At 47.9% G+C, this 18,133-nt stretch overlaps 1 protein-coding gene across 1 annotated transcript in view; it reads left to right on the top strand.

Moving 5' to 3' along the window:
- PREX1 (phosphatidylinositol-3,4,5-trisphosphate dependent Rac exchange factor 1) overlaps positions 1–18,133 on the top strand; it is a 362,103-nt gene that overhangs the window by 117,442 nt on the left and 226,528 nt on the right. Inside the window, exons 3-5 of the mRNA XM_082271747.1 lie at positions 6,441–6,563; positions 15,485–15,589; positions 17,956–18,054. Coding sequence (XP_082127873.1) covers positions 6,441–6,563; positions 15,485–15,589; positions 17,956–18,054 — 327 coding nt within the window. The remainder of the gene's footprint in view (positions 1–6,440; positions 6,564–15,484; positions 15,590–17,955; positions 18,055–18,133) is intronic.

Raw genomic sequence — 18,133 nt, 5'->3', positions numbered from 1 at the left:
TGATGAAGCCCTGGTGTTGGCTTTATCACCAAGCCAATGCTTTTTGGGATCAGACAAAACTCCCTTTATCAGGGTTACAAGAATTCAATAGAGCCCCGATGAAGCCCACCAAGCCAACGTATGTTGGAAATCGGGGAATAACCCTTCCTCAGGGTTGCATCTGTTGTATTCTTGCAGCTCTGATGAAGGGGCATTATCTGGCCCCCGAAACATATAAAGCCTTACAAAAGAGCCCTCATCTAGCCCTGGTGTTGGCTTTATCACCAAGCCAACATGTTTTGGGATCAGATAGCACTCTCTTTGTCAGGGTTACACCAATACAATAGAGCCCTGATTAAGCCCACCAAGCCAACACATGTTGGTAATCAGAGAATAACCCTTCCCCAAAGCCACATCAAGAGTCTGTTGTATTCTTGTAGCCCTGAGGAAGGGGCATTGTCTGACCCCGAAACATGTAAAGCCATACAAAAGATCAAACAAAATTCCCTTTGTCAGAGATACAAGAATACAATAGAAACCTGATGAAGCCCACCAAGCCAACTCATGTTGTTAATCAGAGAATAACCCTTCCTCAGGGCCACATCAAGAGTCTGTTGTATTCTTGTAGCCCTGATAAAGGGCTGTTGTCTGACCCCGAAACATATAAAGCCTTACAAAAGATCGAACAAAATTCCCTTTGTCAGGGTTACAAGAATACAATAGAGCCCTGATGAAGCCCTAGTGTTGGCTTTATTTTGAATACAAGATGCTTTGGAATCAGACAACACTCCCCCTTTATCAGGGTTACACAAATACAATAGAGCCCTGATGAAGCCCACCAAGCCAACACGTGTTTACGTGCTTACTAAAGATCAAACAAAATTCCCTTCGTCAGGGTTACAAGAATACAAAAAAGCCCTGATGAAGGTTTATCACAAAGCCAACACATTTCAGCGATCAGGTAACACCCCCTTTATCAGGGTTACAAGAATACAATAGAGCCCTGATGAAGCCCACCAAGCCAACACGTGTTGAGAATCGGGGAATAACTCTTCCTCAGGGCCACATCAAGAGTCTGTTGTATTCTTGTAGCCCTGATGAAGGGGCGTTGTCTGACCCCGAAACATGTAAAGCCTTACAAAAGATCAAACAAAATTCCCTTCGTCAGAGTTACAAGAATAAAATAGAGCCCTGATGAAGCCCTGGTGTTGGTTTTTTTTTCCAAGCCAACACGTTTTGAGATCAGAAAACCCTACCTTTATCGGGATTACAAGAATACAAAATAGCACTGATGAAGCCCTGGTGTTGGCTTTATGACCACCAGGCCAAAATGTTTTGGAATCAGTCAACACTTACTTTATCAAGGTTACAAGAATACAAAAAATCCCTGATGATGGTTTATCACAAAGCCAACACATTTCGGCGATCAGGTAACACCCCCTTTATCAGGGTTACAAGAATACAATGGAGCCCTGATGAAGCCCACCATGCCAACACATGTTGGTAATCAGAGAATAACCCTTCCTCAGGGCCACATCAAGAGTCTGTTGTATTCTTGTAGCCCTGATGAAGGGGCATTGTCTGACCCCGAAACACGTTAAGCCTTACAAAAGATCAAACAAAATTCCCTTTGTCAGGGTTACAAGAATACAATAGAACCCTGATAAAGCCCACCAAGCCAACACATGTTGGTCATCAAAGAATGGCCCTTCCTTATGGCCACATCAAGATTCTGTTGTTTTCTTGTAGCCCTGATGAAGGGGCGTTGTCTGACCCCAAAACATGTAAAGCCTTCCAAAAGATCAAACAAAATTCCCTTCGTCAGGGTTACAAGAATACAATAGAACCCTGATGAAGCCCTGGTGTTGGCTTTATTTTGAATAAAAGATGCTTTGGAATCAGACAACACTCCCCCTTTATCAGGGTTACAAGAATACAATAGAACCCTGATGAAACCCACCAGGCCAACACATGTTGTTAATCAGAGAATAACCCCTTCTCAGGGCCACATCAAGATTCTGTAGTTTTCTTGTAGCCCTGATGAAGGGGCGTTGTCTGACCCAAAACATATAAAGCCTTACAAAAGATCAAACAATATTCCCTTCGTCAGGGTTACAAGAATACAATAGAGCCCTGATGAAGCCCTGGTGTTGGCTTTATGACCACCAGGCCAAAATGTTTTGGAATCAGACAACACTTCCTTTATCAAGGTTACAAGAATACAGAAGAGCCCTGATGAAGGTTTATCACAAAGCCAAAACATTTTGGCGATCAGGTAACACCTCCTTTATCAGGGTTACAAGAATACAATGGAGCCCTGATGAAGCCCACCTAGCCAACACGTGTTGGGAATCCGGGAATGACCCTTCCTCAGGGCTACATCAGGGTTCCGTTGTATTCTTATAGCCCTGATAAAGGGATGCTGTCTGACCCCTGAAACATGTAAAGCGATTTATATCATTTTGAAATCCAGCGATATCTGGATGGGTAACTTTCAGTGTGGCACGTCAAACTCTGTGACCAACCAAGGAAACCATGAAAACTCTCCGACATGGGGCAAGCCTCCCACCCAGAATTCAGAATCCCCATCCAATCATTTCTATTCCCCCTTTATCAGTAGAACATTCCAGAGGTCCCAGCACTACCTTTCCATGTGACCCTGGCATTAGTCAGTCCCTGTTTATCTTCTGCACAGGCAGATGATTCTTCTGGATGTTCTGGGTCGTTCTTCTTCATAAAGACACAAATAAATTGCCGCGTGACAAGCGCCTTTCACACATTATCATAAGGCTGCGATTATCATGCTGGCGCCGGGACGCTGTGATCAGCAGTTTATTAAACCTCCTGGAAACAATTAATTGCAGATCGGATCCTCGTGTCACCATTTCTGGGCTTCCTCTAGATGTTTGGCTCCTATTGATGGGTCTGGTGTACGGCTTGCTGCGGCCCCACAATGCACCTGCTTTGCGTGCTCCTCTCGGACAGAACCCTCAGTGTGTTGGTGTAGAATGCGTTTGGGGAAAGGCGCTTTGTTGGCGGCGGAGCCATGCACCAAGGCGTCTTTGTTGTGCAGCAGCTGAGGCGATATGGGGATTGTGTCTCTGGAGAATGAGACTTTTCTCTGCCAGAGTCGGAGTATTAACCCCCTCAGCTGTGTCCGTGCACTGAGGACTCATTCATGGAGAGGAAACGCCGTTCTGCGTAAATCTTTTATTGGGAGCGCGGCCTGGAGCCACATGAAAGGCAGCAAAGTGTGTGAAATGTTCCCCAGGCCTCTATTGTCCCAGCATGGTGGGGAATATGTGCTGGAGCCTTACCCAGGCCCTGCCCGGCCCACTGTGACCTGGGGAGCATGGGGGACATAAAGGGAACATGTCAGGAGACAAGTGTGAAAGCCAACACTGATGACCACATCCTAAACATGACGTCACATATGCATACAGTACCTGCTCTAGGTCAGAAATGAAGGCCACCACTGATGACCATATCTGTAAAATTACTTCATTCTCTGCATACTTGCACTAGGCCGAAAAAAAAGGACACCACTGATGACCACATCCGTAAAACGATGTCACAGGCTGCACAATTGCACTAGACCAAGTATAAAGGCCACCACTGATGACCACATCCTAAACTTGATGTCACGCTCGGTATACTTGATCTAGGTCAGGTATGAAGGCCACCACTGATGACCATATGTTAAAATGACATCACGCTCTGTATTCTTGCTCTAGGTCAAGTGTGAAGACCACCAGTGACCCCATCCTAAACATGACGTCACGCTCTGCACACTTACACAAGGCCAAGAAGGAAGGCCATCACTGATGACTACATCCTAAAAATGGCTTCATGCTCTGCACACTTCAACTAAACCAAGAAACACGAGGTCACTTTCTGCATACTTGCACTAGGCCAAGTGTGGCGACCATTACTGATGACCACATCCTAAACATGACATCACGCTTTGCATACTTGCTCTAGGTCAAGTATAAAGGCCACCACTGATAACTACATCTTAAAAATGATGTCACACTCTCCATACTTCCTGTAGGTCAGGAGTTAAGGCCACCATTAATGATCCTAAAAATAATGTCACACTTTCCATACTTACGCTAGGTCAAGTTTGAAGGCCACCACTGATGACCTCATCCTAAAAATGACATCACATTCCGTATACTCGATCTAGGTCAGGTATGAAGGCCACCACTAATGACCACAGGTTAAAATGACGTCATGCTCTGCATACTTGCTCTAGGCCAAGAATGAAGGTCACCACTGATGACCACATCCTTAAAATGATGTCACACGCTACATAATTGCTCAAGGCGAGAAATGAGGGCCAGGGCCACCACCTGCACTAGGCCAAGAAATTTGATGTCACTTCCTGCATACTTGCACTAGTCCAAGTATGAAGGCCACCACTGATGACCTCATCCTAAAAATGTCATGCGCTCTATACATGTTGTAGGCCAGGAGTGAGGGCCACCACTGATTATCCTCAAAATATTGTCATTCTTTGCATACTTGCTCTAGGTCAAGTGTGAAGGCCACCATATATAAGCACATCCTAAAAAGGATGTCACACTCTGTATACTTGCTCTAGGTCAAGATTGAAGGCCATAACTGATGACCACTTATGTCTCCAGTCTCCAACCAAACCTGTAGCATGTCCCCAGTCTCCAACCTAATCTGTAGCATGTCCCCAATCTCCAACCAAACCTGTAGCATGTCCCCAGTCTCCAACCTAATCTGTAATATTTCCCTAGTCTCCAACCTAACCTGTAGCATGTCCCCAGTCTCCAACCTAATCTGTAGCATGTCCCCAATCTCCAACCAAACCTGTAGCATGTCCCCAGTCTCCAACCTAATCTGTAATATTTCCCTAGTCTCCAACCTAACCTGTAGCATGTCCCCAGTCTCCAACCTAATCTGTAGCATGTCCCCAGTCTCCAACCTAACCTGTAGCATGTCTCCAGTCTCCAACCTAATCTGTAATATTTCCCTAGTCTCCAACCTAACCTGTAGCATGTCCCCAGTCTCCAACCTAATCTGTAGCATGTCCCCAGTCTCCAACCAAACCTGTAGCATGTCTCCAGTCTCCAACCAAACATGTAGCATGTCCCCAGTCTCCAACCTAACCTGTAGCTTATCCCAAGTCTCCAACCTAACCTGTAGCATGTCTCCAACCACTACTGTAGCATGTCCTCAGTCTCCAATCTAACCTGTAGCATGTCCCCAGTCTCCAACCTAACCTGTAACATGTCCCCAGTCTCCAACCTAACCTGTAGCATGTCTCCAGTCTCCAACCTAACCTGTAGCATGTCTCCAGTCTCCAACCTAACCTGTAGCATGTCTCCAGTCTCCAACCTAACCTGTAGCATGTTCCCAGTCTCCAACCAAACCTGTAGCATGTCCCCAGTCTCCAACCAAACCTGTAGCATGTCCCCAATCTCCAACCTAACCTGTAGCATGTCCCCAGTCTCCAACCAAACCTGTAGCATGTCCCCAGTCTCCAACCAAACCTGTAGCATGTCCCCAGTCTCCAACCTAACCTGTAATATGTCTCCAGTCTCCAACCTAACCTGTAGCACGTCCCCAGACTCCAACTTAACCTGTAGCATGTCCCCAACCTAACCTGTAGCATGTCCCCAGTCTCCAACCTAACCTGTAGCATGTCCCCAGTCCCCAACCTAACCTGTAATATGTCCCCAGTCCCCAACCTAACCTGTAGCATGTTCCCAGTCTCCAACCAAACCTGAAGCATGTCCCCAGTCTCCAACCAAACCTGTAGCATGTCCCCAATCTCCAACCTAACTTGTAGCATGTCCCCAGTCTCCAACCTAACCTGTAGAATGTTCCCAGTCCCCAGCCTCCAACCTAACCTGTAGCACGTCCCCAGTCTCCAACTTAACCTGTAGCATGTCCCCAACCTAACCTGTAGCATGTCCCCAGTCTCCAACCTAACCTGTAGCATGTCCACAGTCCCCAACCTAACCTGTAATATGTCCCCAGTCTCCAACCTAACCTGTAGCATGTTCCCAGTCTCCAACCAAACCTGTAGCATGTCCCCAGTCTCCAACCTAACCTGTAGAATGTCCCCAGTCCCCAGCCTCCAACCTAACCTGTAGCACGTCCCCAGTCTCCAACTTAATCTGTAGCATGTCCCCAACCTAACCTGTAATATGTCCTTAGCCTCCAACCTAACCTGTAGCATGTCCTCCGTCTCCAACCTAACCTGTAACATGTCCCCAGTCTCCAACCTAATCTGTAGCATGTCCCCAGTCTCCAACCAAACCTGTAGCATGTCCCCAGTCTCCAACCAAACCTGTAGCATGTCCCCAGTCTCCAACCTAATCTGTAATATTTCCCTAGTCTCCAACCTAACCTGTAATATGTCCCCAGTCTCAAACCTAACTTAGTTTCCAGGAAATCTGACGTTGTCTTGTTTTTCTTCCTCCTAGATTTTATTCTCCAACATTGAGGAGATCCTGCAGGTGCACCGGGCGTTCCTGGAGTCACTGGAGGGCGCTCTCCAGCCGGAGCCGCAGTCACACCACCAGCTGGGACTCATCTTCCTGAAGTTTGTGAGTGGCTTTTCTCCGGTTATCTGAGCTGTGCAGCTTCCTGTGTGGTGGCTGAGCCGTCTGCTTATCTCCGGCCCTCACCGGCCCCCCGCCGGCCCCAATCGGCCCCTCACACAACACGCTGGGAAAGAAATTCCACCGCTGAAGAATCTCTGCGTTTCCCAAACCGCCAAAGTCAGATTTGTATCTTTTCCATATTTAGGGGCTGATAATGATGGGAGAAGCTTTCATTCGAACAATCCATGGTGATCCCGCCATGAAGGGAGCTCCTGTTAGGGGGTGACAACGCTCTGTCCCTGTCTGCCAATTGCGTTGTCACACAGGCTCCTTATTGAGCCTGCAAGGGATGGGACCGCTGTTCTCACCATTGGAAAATGCCATTAATGTCCTGGTTCAGGCACTTCCTGTTATAGGGTGACAACACTGTCCCTGTCTTCTAATTGTGCACTTGTGTTGTCACCATGTCCCATGGACTTCTAATGGAGACTACAAGTGACCATTTCAACACACATAATGTAGGCATGTGACTGCTGTTGTCACCATTAGAAAATGCCATTAAAAGGCCTTGTTCGGGCACTTCCTGTTACAGGGTGACAACGCTTTGTCCCTGGCTCCCAATTGTGCTCTTGTGTTGTCACCCTATCACACAGGTTACCAATGGGGCCTACAAGTGGCTGTTTCAACACACATAATGCAGTAATAGGGCCACTGTTGTCACCATTGAAAAATGCCATCAAAAGTCCTTGTTTGGACACTTCCTGTTATAGAATGACAATGCTCTGTCTCTGTTTCCCAATTGCGTTGTCACCCTGTCACACAGGCTTCCAATGGAGACTAGAAGTGGTTGTTTCAACTTACATTAAGCATATGGCTACTGTTGTCACCATCGAAAAATGTCATTAAAAGTCCTTGTTCGGGCACTTACTGTTATAGAGTGACAACACTCTTTCCCGGTCACCCAATTGTTCTCCTGGGTTGTCACCCTGTCACATGGGCTCTGGGTGGAGAGTGGCTGTTTCAACACACATAATGCAGACTGGGGCTGCTGTTGTCCCCATCAGAAAATGTTATTAAAAATCCTAATTCAGGCACTTCCTGTTACAGGGTGACAACCTTTTGTCCCTGGCTCCCAATTGTGCTCTTGTGTTGTCACCCTGTCACACAGGTTTCCAATGGAGCCTACAAGTGGCTGTTTCAACACACATAATGCAGGAATGGGGCTACTGGTGTCACCATCGAAAAATGCCATTAAAAGTCCTTGTTCTGGCACTTCCTGTTAGAGGGTGACAACACTCTGTCCCTGTCACCCAATCACGTTGTCACACAGGCTTTGGATGGAGAGTGACTGTTTCAAAGCAGACATGGTCCACTGTTGTCACCCTCTGGACCCCCCCCCCCCCATTCCGCCATCTCTGCAATGCATGTAAACAGGAAGTGAGGGGAATTCTGCCAACGGGGACACAAGCAAAGGCTCCGCCTCTTCCCTGCTTCGTCCTAAACCCAATACATTTAATGAACGGGGTCACCACTTTCTTATATCTCACTGTAGATGGATCAGTTTGATGTCACCCCAATAATCCAAGCAGGCTGATTCTGAGTGGGGAGGGGGGGTCACTGATTCTGAGTGGGGGGGGGGGGTCACCCCTTGTAGGGCATGCTGGAGCTTGTAGTCCCTCATCCTGAGAGGAGGGGGGAGAACGGATGCCATGGATATTATTTATTGATCGATCGATGTTTTGTGACAGAGATCATCACATGACTTCACCTCCAGAAGGAGTCCTGGGCCCCCGATGACGTCATGGCTTCCCGGTGAAGGGCGATTGGATGATATATTATTGCTGTAGCCCCCCCCCCCCCCCCCTCTCCTCCATTCATTCCCAATGGCTGGAATCTGATACACTGACATTATAACAGGCTGATTGTTACAGCGCAATGAGGAGATTGAGGGGGTGGGGAGGTAGTGGATTTGGGGGGGGTAATTTGTGTTAATAGGGATGATTGGGGGGTATTTGTGCTAGGAGTAGAAATTTAGGGGGATGGGGGGGAGGTTTGTGCTGGGAGGGGGGACAACAATGTGTAATTGGAGAGTATATTTGAGTGATTTGTGATAGGAGGGATGAATTGGGGGGTGGGGGGGGGGGTATTTGTGATAGGAGTAGAAATTTAGAGGGGTGGGGGGGGGTGACAATGTGTAATCGGAAAGTATATTTGAGGGATTTGTGGTAGGAGGGGTCCTTTTTTGGGGAGGGGGGGGGGGGTTTATTCTAGTAGGAATGATTGGGGGTTATTTCTGCTAGCAGTAGAAACTTGCAGAGATGGAGGGGTTTGTGGGCGGGGGGGGGGGGGGGCAACACTGTGTAATCGGAAAGTATATTTGAGGGATTTGTGGTAGGAGGGGTCCTTTTTTTTGGGGGGGGGGGGGGTTTATTCTAGTAGGAATGATTGGGGGTTATTTCTGCTAGCAGTAGAAACTTGCAGAGATGGAGGGGTTTGTGGGCGGGGGGGGGGGGGGGCAACACTGTGTAATCGGAAAGTATATTTGAGGGATTTGTGGTAGGAGGGTGCTTTTTTTGGGCGGGGGGGATTTGTGTTTGTAGGGATGATTGTGGGGGGGGGGTTTATGCTGGGGGGGGTTGATGTGTAATCATGGAGTATATTTGAGGGATTTGTGGTTGGAGGGGTGATTTCTTTTTTTTTTGGGGGGGGGGGGAATTTGTTCTAGGAGGGGGGAATTACAGCATGGGAAGCGCATTTGTACTGGGAGGAGGGGAATTTATGTTTAGAAGATGAGCATGCTAATAAGTGCTCACTTTGTTTTTTTTTTTTGGGGGGGGGTGTTTGCTGAAACATAATGGCATGTTGATGGGGGGGGGGGGGTTTGCTTAATCATAATGGCATGTTGATTGGGGGGGGGGGGATTTTTGCTGTAACATTATGTCATGTTAATGGGGGGGGGGGGGGAGATTGTTGCTGAAACATAATGGCATGTTAATGGGGGAGGTTTGCTTAAACATAATCACATATTGATGAGGGGGGGGGGGGTTATTTTTGCTGTAACATAATGGCATGTTGATGGGTGTGGGGGGGGGGATTTTTGCTGAAACATAATGGCATGTTAATGAGGAGGGGGGGATTTTTGCTGAAACATAATGGCATGTTGATGGGGGGGGGGGGGGATTTTTGCTGAAACATAATGGCATGTTGATGGGGGGGGGGGGATTTTTGCTGAAACATGATGGCATGTTGATGTGGGGGGGGGGGATTTTTGCTGAAACATAATGGCATGTTGATGTGGGGGGGGGGTGGATTTTTGCTGAAACATAGTGGCATGTTGATGGGGGGGGGGATTTTTGCTGAAACATAGTGGCATGTTGATGGGGGGGGGGGGATTTTTGCTGAAACATGATGGCATGTTGATGGGGGGGGGGGGATTTTTGCTGAAACATGATGGCATGTTGATGGGGGGGGGGGATTTTTGCTGAAACATGATGGCATGTTGATGGGGGGGGGGGGGATTTTTGCTGAAACATGATGGCATGTTGATGTGGGGGGGGGGATTTTTGATGAAACATAATGGGGGGGGGGTACCAGAAAAGTCATTATCTGAGTAGATTGTCCTTTAGCTGTAATAAGAGATCATTGCAGTGTTCATATGAGAGCTGCATGTGGTGTGCACAGATTTAGTCCCCCCCCCCACCCCCCCAATAGACTGTCCTGAGTCTGCTGACCATGTTCCTGTCCCTGAAAACAAACACCTGGCGTGGTGGACGGTCCTGGGTGGGGGGGTGAAGGGATCAGGGGGGGGGGGGGGGGTTGTTTTTCTCCAGGCAGATCAGCACAGGAAGCCTGTTGGAGGATCTCTGCCCCGCATACAGCAGGATGACGTCTGTCCATCCATCCCTCCACCCTGAACCTTCTCCTTCCATCCAGGGGAGGGAGCTCACCTACTAAACTGCAACTCCACAGCGCCCCCACTCTGACATCTGCGTGTACTACACCGCCTAATGGAAAAATGATTGAGGTGTGATACAAATATTTCTCCCGATTTCCTGGGGGGGGGGGGGGGTTGTATGATCCCCTGGGGGGGTCCAGGGAGCATTTAATTCCCTATTACTGATGGCAAGAATGACGTGACTGCGGAGTTTGCTGGATCCTCCTCCTTCCATTCATCCAGTCACCCGGGTTCTCATTTACACCTTCGACCTGGGATCAGAGGCGGCTCTCTGTATTATTCATCCTCACCTAATGAAGCCACACATCGTTCTTCAGTATATATATATATATATATATATATATATACACAGTATCTCACATAAGTAAGTACACCCCTCACATGTTTGTAAATATTTTATTCTATCTTTTCATGTGACAACACTGAAGAAATGACACTTTGCTACAATGTAAAGTAGTGAGTGTACAGCTTGTATAACAGTGTAAATTTACTGTCCCCTCAAAATAACTCAACACACAGCCATTAATGTCTAAACCGCTGGCAACAAAAGTGAGTACACCCCTAAGTGACAATGTCCAAATTGGGCCCAAAGTGTCAATATTTTGTGTGGCCACCATTATTTTCCAGCACTGCCTTAACCCTCTTGGGCATGGAGTTCCCCAGAGCTCCCCAGGTTGTCACTGGAGTCCTCTTCCCCTCCTCCATGATGACATCACAGAGCTGGTGGATGTTAGAGACCTTGCGCTCCTCCACCTTCCATTTGAGGATGCCCCACAGATGCTCAATAGGGTTTAGGTCTGGAGACATGCTTGGCCAGTCCATCACCTTTACCCTCAGCTTCTTTAGCAAGGCAGTGGTCTTGGAGGTGTTTGGGGTCGTTATGTTGGAATACTGCCCTGCGGCCCAGTCTCTGAAGGGAGGGGATCATGCTCTGCTTCAGTATGTCACAGTACATGTTGGCATTCATGGTTCCCTCAATGAACTGTAGCTCCCCAGTGCCGGCAGCACTCATGCAGCCCCAGACCATGGCACTCCCACCACCATGCCTGACTGTAGGGAAGACACACTTGTCTTTGTACTCCTCACCTGGTTGCCCCCACACACGCCTGACACCATCTGACACCAAATAAGTTTATCTTGGTCTCCTCAGAGCACAGGAGACGGTTCCAGTAATCCATGTCCTTAGTCTGCTTGTCTTCAGCAAACTGTTTGCGGGCTTTCTTGTGCATCATCTTTAGAAGAGGCTTCCTTCTGGGACGACAGCCATGCAGACCAATTTGATGCAGTGTGCAGCGTATGGTCTGAGCACTGACAGGCTGACCCCTCCCCCACCCCTTCAACCTCTGCAGCAATGCTGGCAGCACTCATACCTCTATTTCCCAAAGACAACCTCTGGATATGACGCTGAGCACGTGCACTCAACTTCTTTGGTCGACCATGGCGAGGCCTGTTCTGAGTGGAACCTGTCCTGTTACACTGCTGTATGGTCTTGGCCACCGTGCTGCAGCTCAGTTTCAGGGTCTTGGCAATCTTCTTATAGCCTAGGCCATCTTTATGTAGAGCAACAATTCTTTTTTTTCAGATCCTCAGAGAGTTCTTTGCCATGAGGAGCCATGTTGAACTTCCAGTGACCAGTATGAGAGAGTGAGAGCGATAACACCAAATGTAACACACCTGCTCCCCATTCACACCTGAGACCTTGTAACACTAATGAGTCACATGACACCGGGGAGGGAAAATGGCTAATTGGGCCCAATTTGGACACTGTCACTTAGGGGTGTACTCACTTTTGTTACCAGCGGTTTAGACATTAATGGCTGTGTGTTGAGTTATTTTGAGGGGACAGTAAATTTACACTGTTATACAAGCTGTACACTCACTACTTTACATTGTAGCAAAGTGTCATTTCTTCAGTGTTGTCACATGAAAAGATAGAATAAAATATTTAAAAAAATGTGAGGGGCGTACTTACTTTTGTGAGATACTGTATATAATACTTGTATGAATGTGCTCCTAGCTCTCTGCGATAAAAACATTCACCTCTTTAAAAAAAAAAAAATCCTCGTCTCCACTTTTGTTCTTTGCGTCTCAGTGCTACAGATGTCCTGCATCCTCTTTGCAGCCACTTCTCTTTAAATGAACGCCAGTGGGCGGGTTTCCTGATGGTGACACCAGCAGCCCCATGTCTGTGTAACATAAGTTGAAACAGCCACTTGTAGTCCCCATTGGAATCCTGTGTGACAGGGTGACAACACAGAAGCAGAATAAGGAGGCATGGACAGAGGGTTGTCACCCTCTAACAGGAAGTGCCTGAACCAGGACTTTAAATGGCATTTTTTCAGTGGTGACACCATTGGTCCCACACCTCTGTAATGTGTGTTGAAACAGCCACTAATCCTCATGTGACTGGGTGACAACGCTGGGGAGCAATGGGGAACAGGGGCAGAGTGTTGTCACCCTGTCACAAGAAGTTCCTAATTAAAAACCTTCATGGCGGGATCACTGGGACTTGTTATAATGAAAGCTGCAGATTTTAGAGGTTTGTGGTGACATGAAGACATTAGAGATTCTCTGAGATTCCATTGGTGGGTTTATTGTGAGACATGGGCGGAGTTCCTATTTCAGGTGACGTTCATGTATAAAAATGTCAGCACTCTGTGTGTACAGCCAGTCCTGTGGGTTCCACCCCCGAGGGAAGAGTCCTCTTCATGTGTCCTGTGGGTTTCACCCCCGAGGGAAGAGTCCTCTTCATGTGTCCTGTGTGTTCCACCCCCGAGGGAAGAGTCCTCTTCATGTGTCCTGTGTGTTCCACCCCCGAGGGAAGAGTCCTCTTCATGTGTCCTGTGTGTTCCACCCCCGGGGGAAGAGTCCTCTTCATGTGTCCTGTGTGTTCCACCCCCGGGGGAAGAGTCCTCTTCATGTGTCCTGTGTGTTCCACCCCCGAGGGAAGAGTCCTCTTCATGTGTCCTGTGTGTTCCACCCCCGAGGGCAGAGTCCTCTTCATGTGTCCTGTGTGTTCCACCCCCGAGGGCAGAGTCCTCTTCATGTGTCCTGTGTGTTCCACCCCCGAGGGCAGAGTCCTCTTCATGTGTCCTGTGTGTTCCACCCCTGAGGGAAGAGTGCGCCTCATGTGTCCTGTGTGTTCCACCCCTGAGGGAAGAGTGCGCCTCATGTGTCCTGTGTGTTCCACCCCCGAGGGAAGAGTCCTCTTCATGTGTCCTGTGTGTTCCACCCCCGAGGGAAGAGTCCTCTTCATGTGTCCTGTGTGTTCCACCCCCGAGGGCAGAGTCCTCTTCATGTGTCCTGTGTGTTCCACCCCGAGGGAAGAGTGCGCCTCATGTGTCCTGTGTGTTCCACCCCTGAGGGAAGAGTGCGCCTCATGTGTCCTGTGTGTTCCACCCCCGAGGGCAGAGTCCTCTTCATGTGTCCTGTGTGTTCCACCCCCCGAGGGAAGAGTCCTCTTCATGTGTCCTGTGTGTTCCACCCCCCGAGGGAAGAGTCCTCTTCATGTGTCCTGTGTGTTCCACCCCCCGAGGGAAGAGTCCTCTTCATGTGTCCTGTGTGTTCCACCCCCGAGGGAAGAGTCCTCTTCATGTGTCCTGTGTGTTCCACCCCCGGGGGAAGAGTCCTCTTCATGTGTCCTGTGTGTTCCACCCCCAGGGGAAGAGTCCTCTTCATGTGTCCTGTGTGTTCCACCCCCGAGGGAAGAGTCCTCTTCATGTGTCCTGTGTGTTCCACCCCCGAGGGAAGAGTCCTCTTCATGTGTCCTGTGTGTTCCACCCCCCGAGGGAAGAGTCCTCTTCATGTGTCCTGTGTGTTCCACCCCCAGGGGAAGAGTCCTCTTCATGTGTCCTACCCCCGAGGGCAGAGTCCTCTTCATGTGTCCTGTGTGTTCCACCCCCCGAGGGAAGAGTCCTCTTCATGTGTCATGTGTGTTCCACCCCCGAGGGAAGAGTCCTCTTCATGTGTCCTGTGTGTTCCACCCCCGAGGGAAGAGTCCTCTTCATGTGTCCTGTGTGTTCCACCCCCCGAGGGAAGAGTCCTCTTCATGTGTCCTGTGTGTTCCACCCCCAGGGGAAGAGTCCTCTTCATGTGTCCTACCCCCGAGGGAAGAGTCCTCTTCATGTGTCCTGTGTGTTCCACCCCCGAGGGAAGAGTCCTCTTCATGTGTCCTGTGTGTTCCACCCCCGAGGGAAGAGTCCTCTTCATGTGTCCTGTGTGTTCCACCCCCGAGGGCAGAGTCCTCTTCATGTGTCCTGTGTGTTCCACTCCCGAGGGAAGAGTGCGCCTCATGTGTCCTGTGTGTTCCACCCCCAGGGGAAGAGTCCTCTTCATGTGTCCTACCCCCGAGGGCAGAGTCCTCTTCATGTGTCCTGTGTGTTCCACCCCCCGAGGGAAGAGTCCTCTTCATGTGTCCTGTGTGTTCCACCCCCGAGGGAAGAGTCCTCTTCATGTGTCCTGTGTGTTCCACCCCCGAGGGAAGAGTCTTCTTCATGTGTCCTGTGTGTTCCACCCCCCGAGGGAAGAGTCCTCTTCATGTGTCCTGTGTGTTCCACCCCCCGAGGGAAGAGTCCTCTTCATGTGTCCTGTGTGTTCCACCCCCAGGGGAAGAGTCCTCTTCATGTGTCCTACCCCCGAGGGAAGAGTCCTCTTCATGTGTCCTGTGTGTTCCACCCCCGAGGGAAGAGTCCTCTTCATGTGTCCTGTGTGTTCCACCCCCCGAGGGAAGAGTCCTCTTCATGTGTCCTGTGTGTTCCACCCCCAGGGGAAGAGTCCTCTTCATGTGTCCTACCCCCGAGGGAAGAGTCCTCTTCATGTGTCCTGTGTGTTCCACCCCCGAGGGAAGAGTCCTCTTCATGTGTCCTGTGTGTTCCACCCCCGAGGGCAGAGTCCTCTTCATGTGTCCTGTGTGTTCCACTCCCGAGGGAAGAGTGCGCCTCATGTGTCCTGTGTTTGTTTCTTCCTGCAGAAGGAGAGATTCGGTGTGTATCAGGAGTATTGCAGCAACCACGAGAAAGCGCTGAGATTACTGATGGAGCTCAACAAAGTCCCCAACATCCGCGCCTTCCTACTGGTGAGTTCACTCTACTACCTCCTCCCTACTTCTTCCTTCAGCAGGCTTCTCACACTGCTCCGGGGGGGGGGGGGGGGTGGGTCACTTCCTCTTCTCATAGGATTCTCATCTATATAACCTTAGATAAATCCAACAAAAAGCCGGCAACTCAGTGCTTCTTCTTAACAGATCCTTTATTGATGCACAACAGCAAATACAATGTCCATAAACATAAATAACATGCTATGGGCATTGTATTTGCTGTTGTGCATCAATAATGGATCTGTTGAGAAGAAGCACTGAGTTGCCGGCTTTTTCTTGGATTTATCTGCAGTGGACTGGGTTGGCCTTTACATCATTTATATGGCGGTAGAGCTTGGGTGAGTCTTGTGTGTGTGTGTGTATATATATATATATATATATATATATAAAACCTTTCACAGGGATCATAGGGGACGGAGAGCTAGGACCCGGGATCAAAAACGGCTGCATTTTTATGGACCCGGGACCCTTCAAAATAATGATGATTTTATTTCTATTCCTCATTATATAATTATTTTATTATTATTACTTTTGGCCATTATTAATAGTAATTATTATTATATAATTGGTTGTCATTTTCTTTTGTTAAATATATTTACATTGTTACATAATTTTATTATTAGCAATAATTTAATCTGTTTATTATTATTTGTGTTATTATCATCATTATTCCTATTATTATCAGTATTATTTGTAGTATTATAGGTCAGTTTATTAATAATATTATTAGTAGTAGTAGTTGGTTTCAAAGTAGTTGTAGTAGTTTGTTTAGTAGTAGTTGGTTTATTAGAAGTAGTATTGGTTTAGTAGTAGTAGTTGTAGTAGTAGTTGGTTTATAAGTAGTAGTTAGTTTAGTAGTAGTAGCAGTTTGGTTTACAAGTAGTAGTAGTTGGCTTATTAGTAGTAGTAGTAGTTGGTTTTTATAGGATTAGTTTAGAAGTAGTAGTTGGTTTAATAGTAGTAGTAGCTACAGCAGTAATTGGTTTAGTAGTTGGTTTAGTAGTTAGTTTAGTAGTAGTTGGTTTATTAGTAGTATTAGTAGTTGTTTTAATAGTAGTAGCAGCAGTAGTTGGTGTAGCAGTAGTAGTAGTTGGTTCAGTAGTAGTGGTAGTTGGTTCAGTAGTAGTAGTAGTTGGTTCAGTAGTAGTGGTAGTTGGTTCAGTAGTAGTTGGTACAGTAGTAGTGGTAGTTGGTTTAGTGGTAGTTGGTTCAGTAGTAGTTGGTACAGTAGTAGTGGTAGTTGGTTTAGTAGTAGTGGTAGTTGGTTCAGTAGTAGTGGTAGTTGGTTCAGTAGTAGTGGTAGTTGGTTCAGTAGCAGTGGTAGTTGGTTCAGTAGCAGTGGTAGTTGGTTCAGTAGCAGTGGTAGTTGGTTCAGTAGTAGTGTTAGTTGTTGGTTCAGTAGTAGTGGTAGTTGGTTCAGTAGCAGTGGTAGTTGGTTCAGTAGCAGTGGTAATTGGTTCAGTAATAGTGGTAGTTGGTTCAGTAGTAGTGGTAGTTGGTTCAGTAGCAGTGGTAGTTGGTTCAGTAGCAGTGGTAGTTGGTTCAGTAGTAGTGGTAGTTGGTTTAGTAGTAGTAATTGGTTTATTATCATCAGTATTATTATTATTATTAGCCAGTTTAGTAGTAGTGGTTGGTTTATTAGTAATAGTATTGGTTTAGTAGTAGCAGTTGTAGTAGTTGGTTTATTATTAGTAGATAGTTTAGTAGTAATTGGTTTAAAAGTAGTAGTAATTATTTTAGAAGTAGTTGTAGTAATAGTTGGTTTATTCGTAGCAGTAGTTGGTTTAGTAGTATTCCCTGTGGTCCAGCAGAGGACTCTGGGTACTGACTAGTCCATGCTGGGATATTCTCAGTCCCTGTGGCGCAGCAGAGGATTCTGGGTACTGACTGGTCCATGCTGGGATATTGCCAGTCCCTGTGGTCCAGCAGAGGATCCTGGTTCTGACTGGTCCATGCAGGGATATTCTCAGTCCCTGGGGTGCAGCAGAGGGTTCTGGGTACTGACTGGTCCTTATCATGGTCACATTGCAGGGTGGTTAGTTGGGGTCACAGGTTCCCGTTCTTTGTGACTTGGAACAAGCATGTAGCTAGTGAAGGTAATGGTAACATGTAAAGTCTCTCTATAGACTTCAGTTGGCGAATGTGCCGTAACCCATAGCAACCTGTAGACATTCGGATCAGAGCGGTAATACCTGACGTTTGATTGGTTGTTGTGATTTGCAGCACCTTCACTCTTCTATCTTTCTTTGGGACAATGAGAGAGGAACTCTGATTGGTCAGCTGTGTCATTGTAACTCCGCCCACTGCGCTTTTCCTCATTACATAAATTTATGTTGTCATTGCAGAGCTGCATGTTGCTGGGCGGACGGAAGACGGACATCCCATTGGAGGGTTACCTGCTCACCCCCATCCAGAGGATCTGCAAGTACCCCCTACTGCTAAAGGTACCGTCCTTATCTGTGTCCCCCGTGTCTCCAGAAGGGCTGAGCCCCCAGTGTGGTCACCCCTCTCCTCCCACCATGT

The sequence above is a fragment of the Pelophylax lessonae genome (assembly GCF_965119305.1).
Source record: "Pelophylax lessonae genome assembly, chromosome: 11".
Classification (NCBI taxonomy): domain Eukaryota; kingdom Metazoa; phylum Chordata; class Amphibia; order Anura; family Ranidae; genus Pelophylax; species Pelophylax lessonae.
This window is presented reverse-complemented; position numbering and strand designations above follow the sequence as displayed.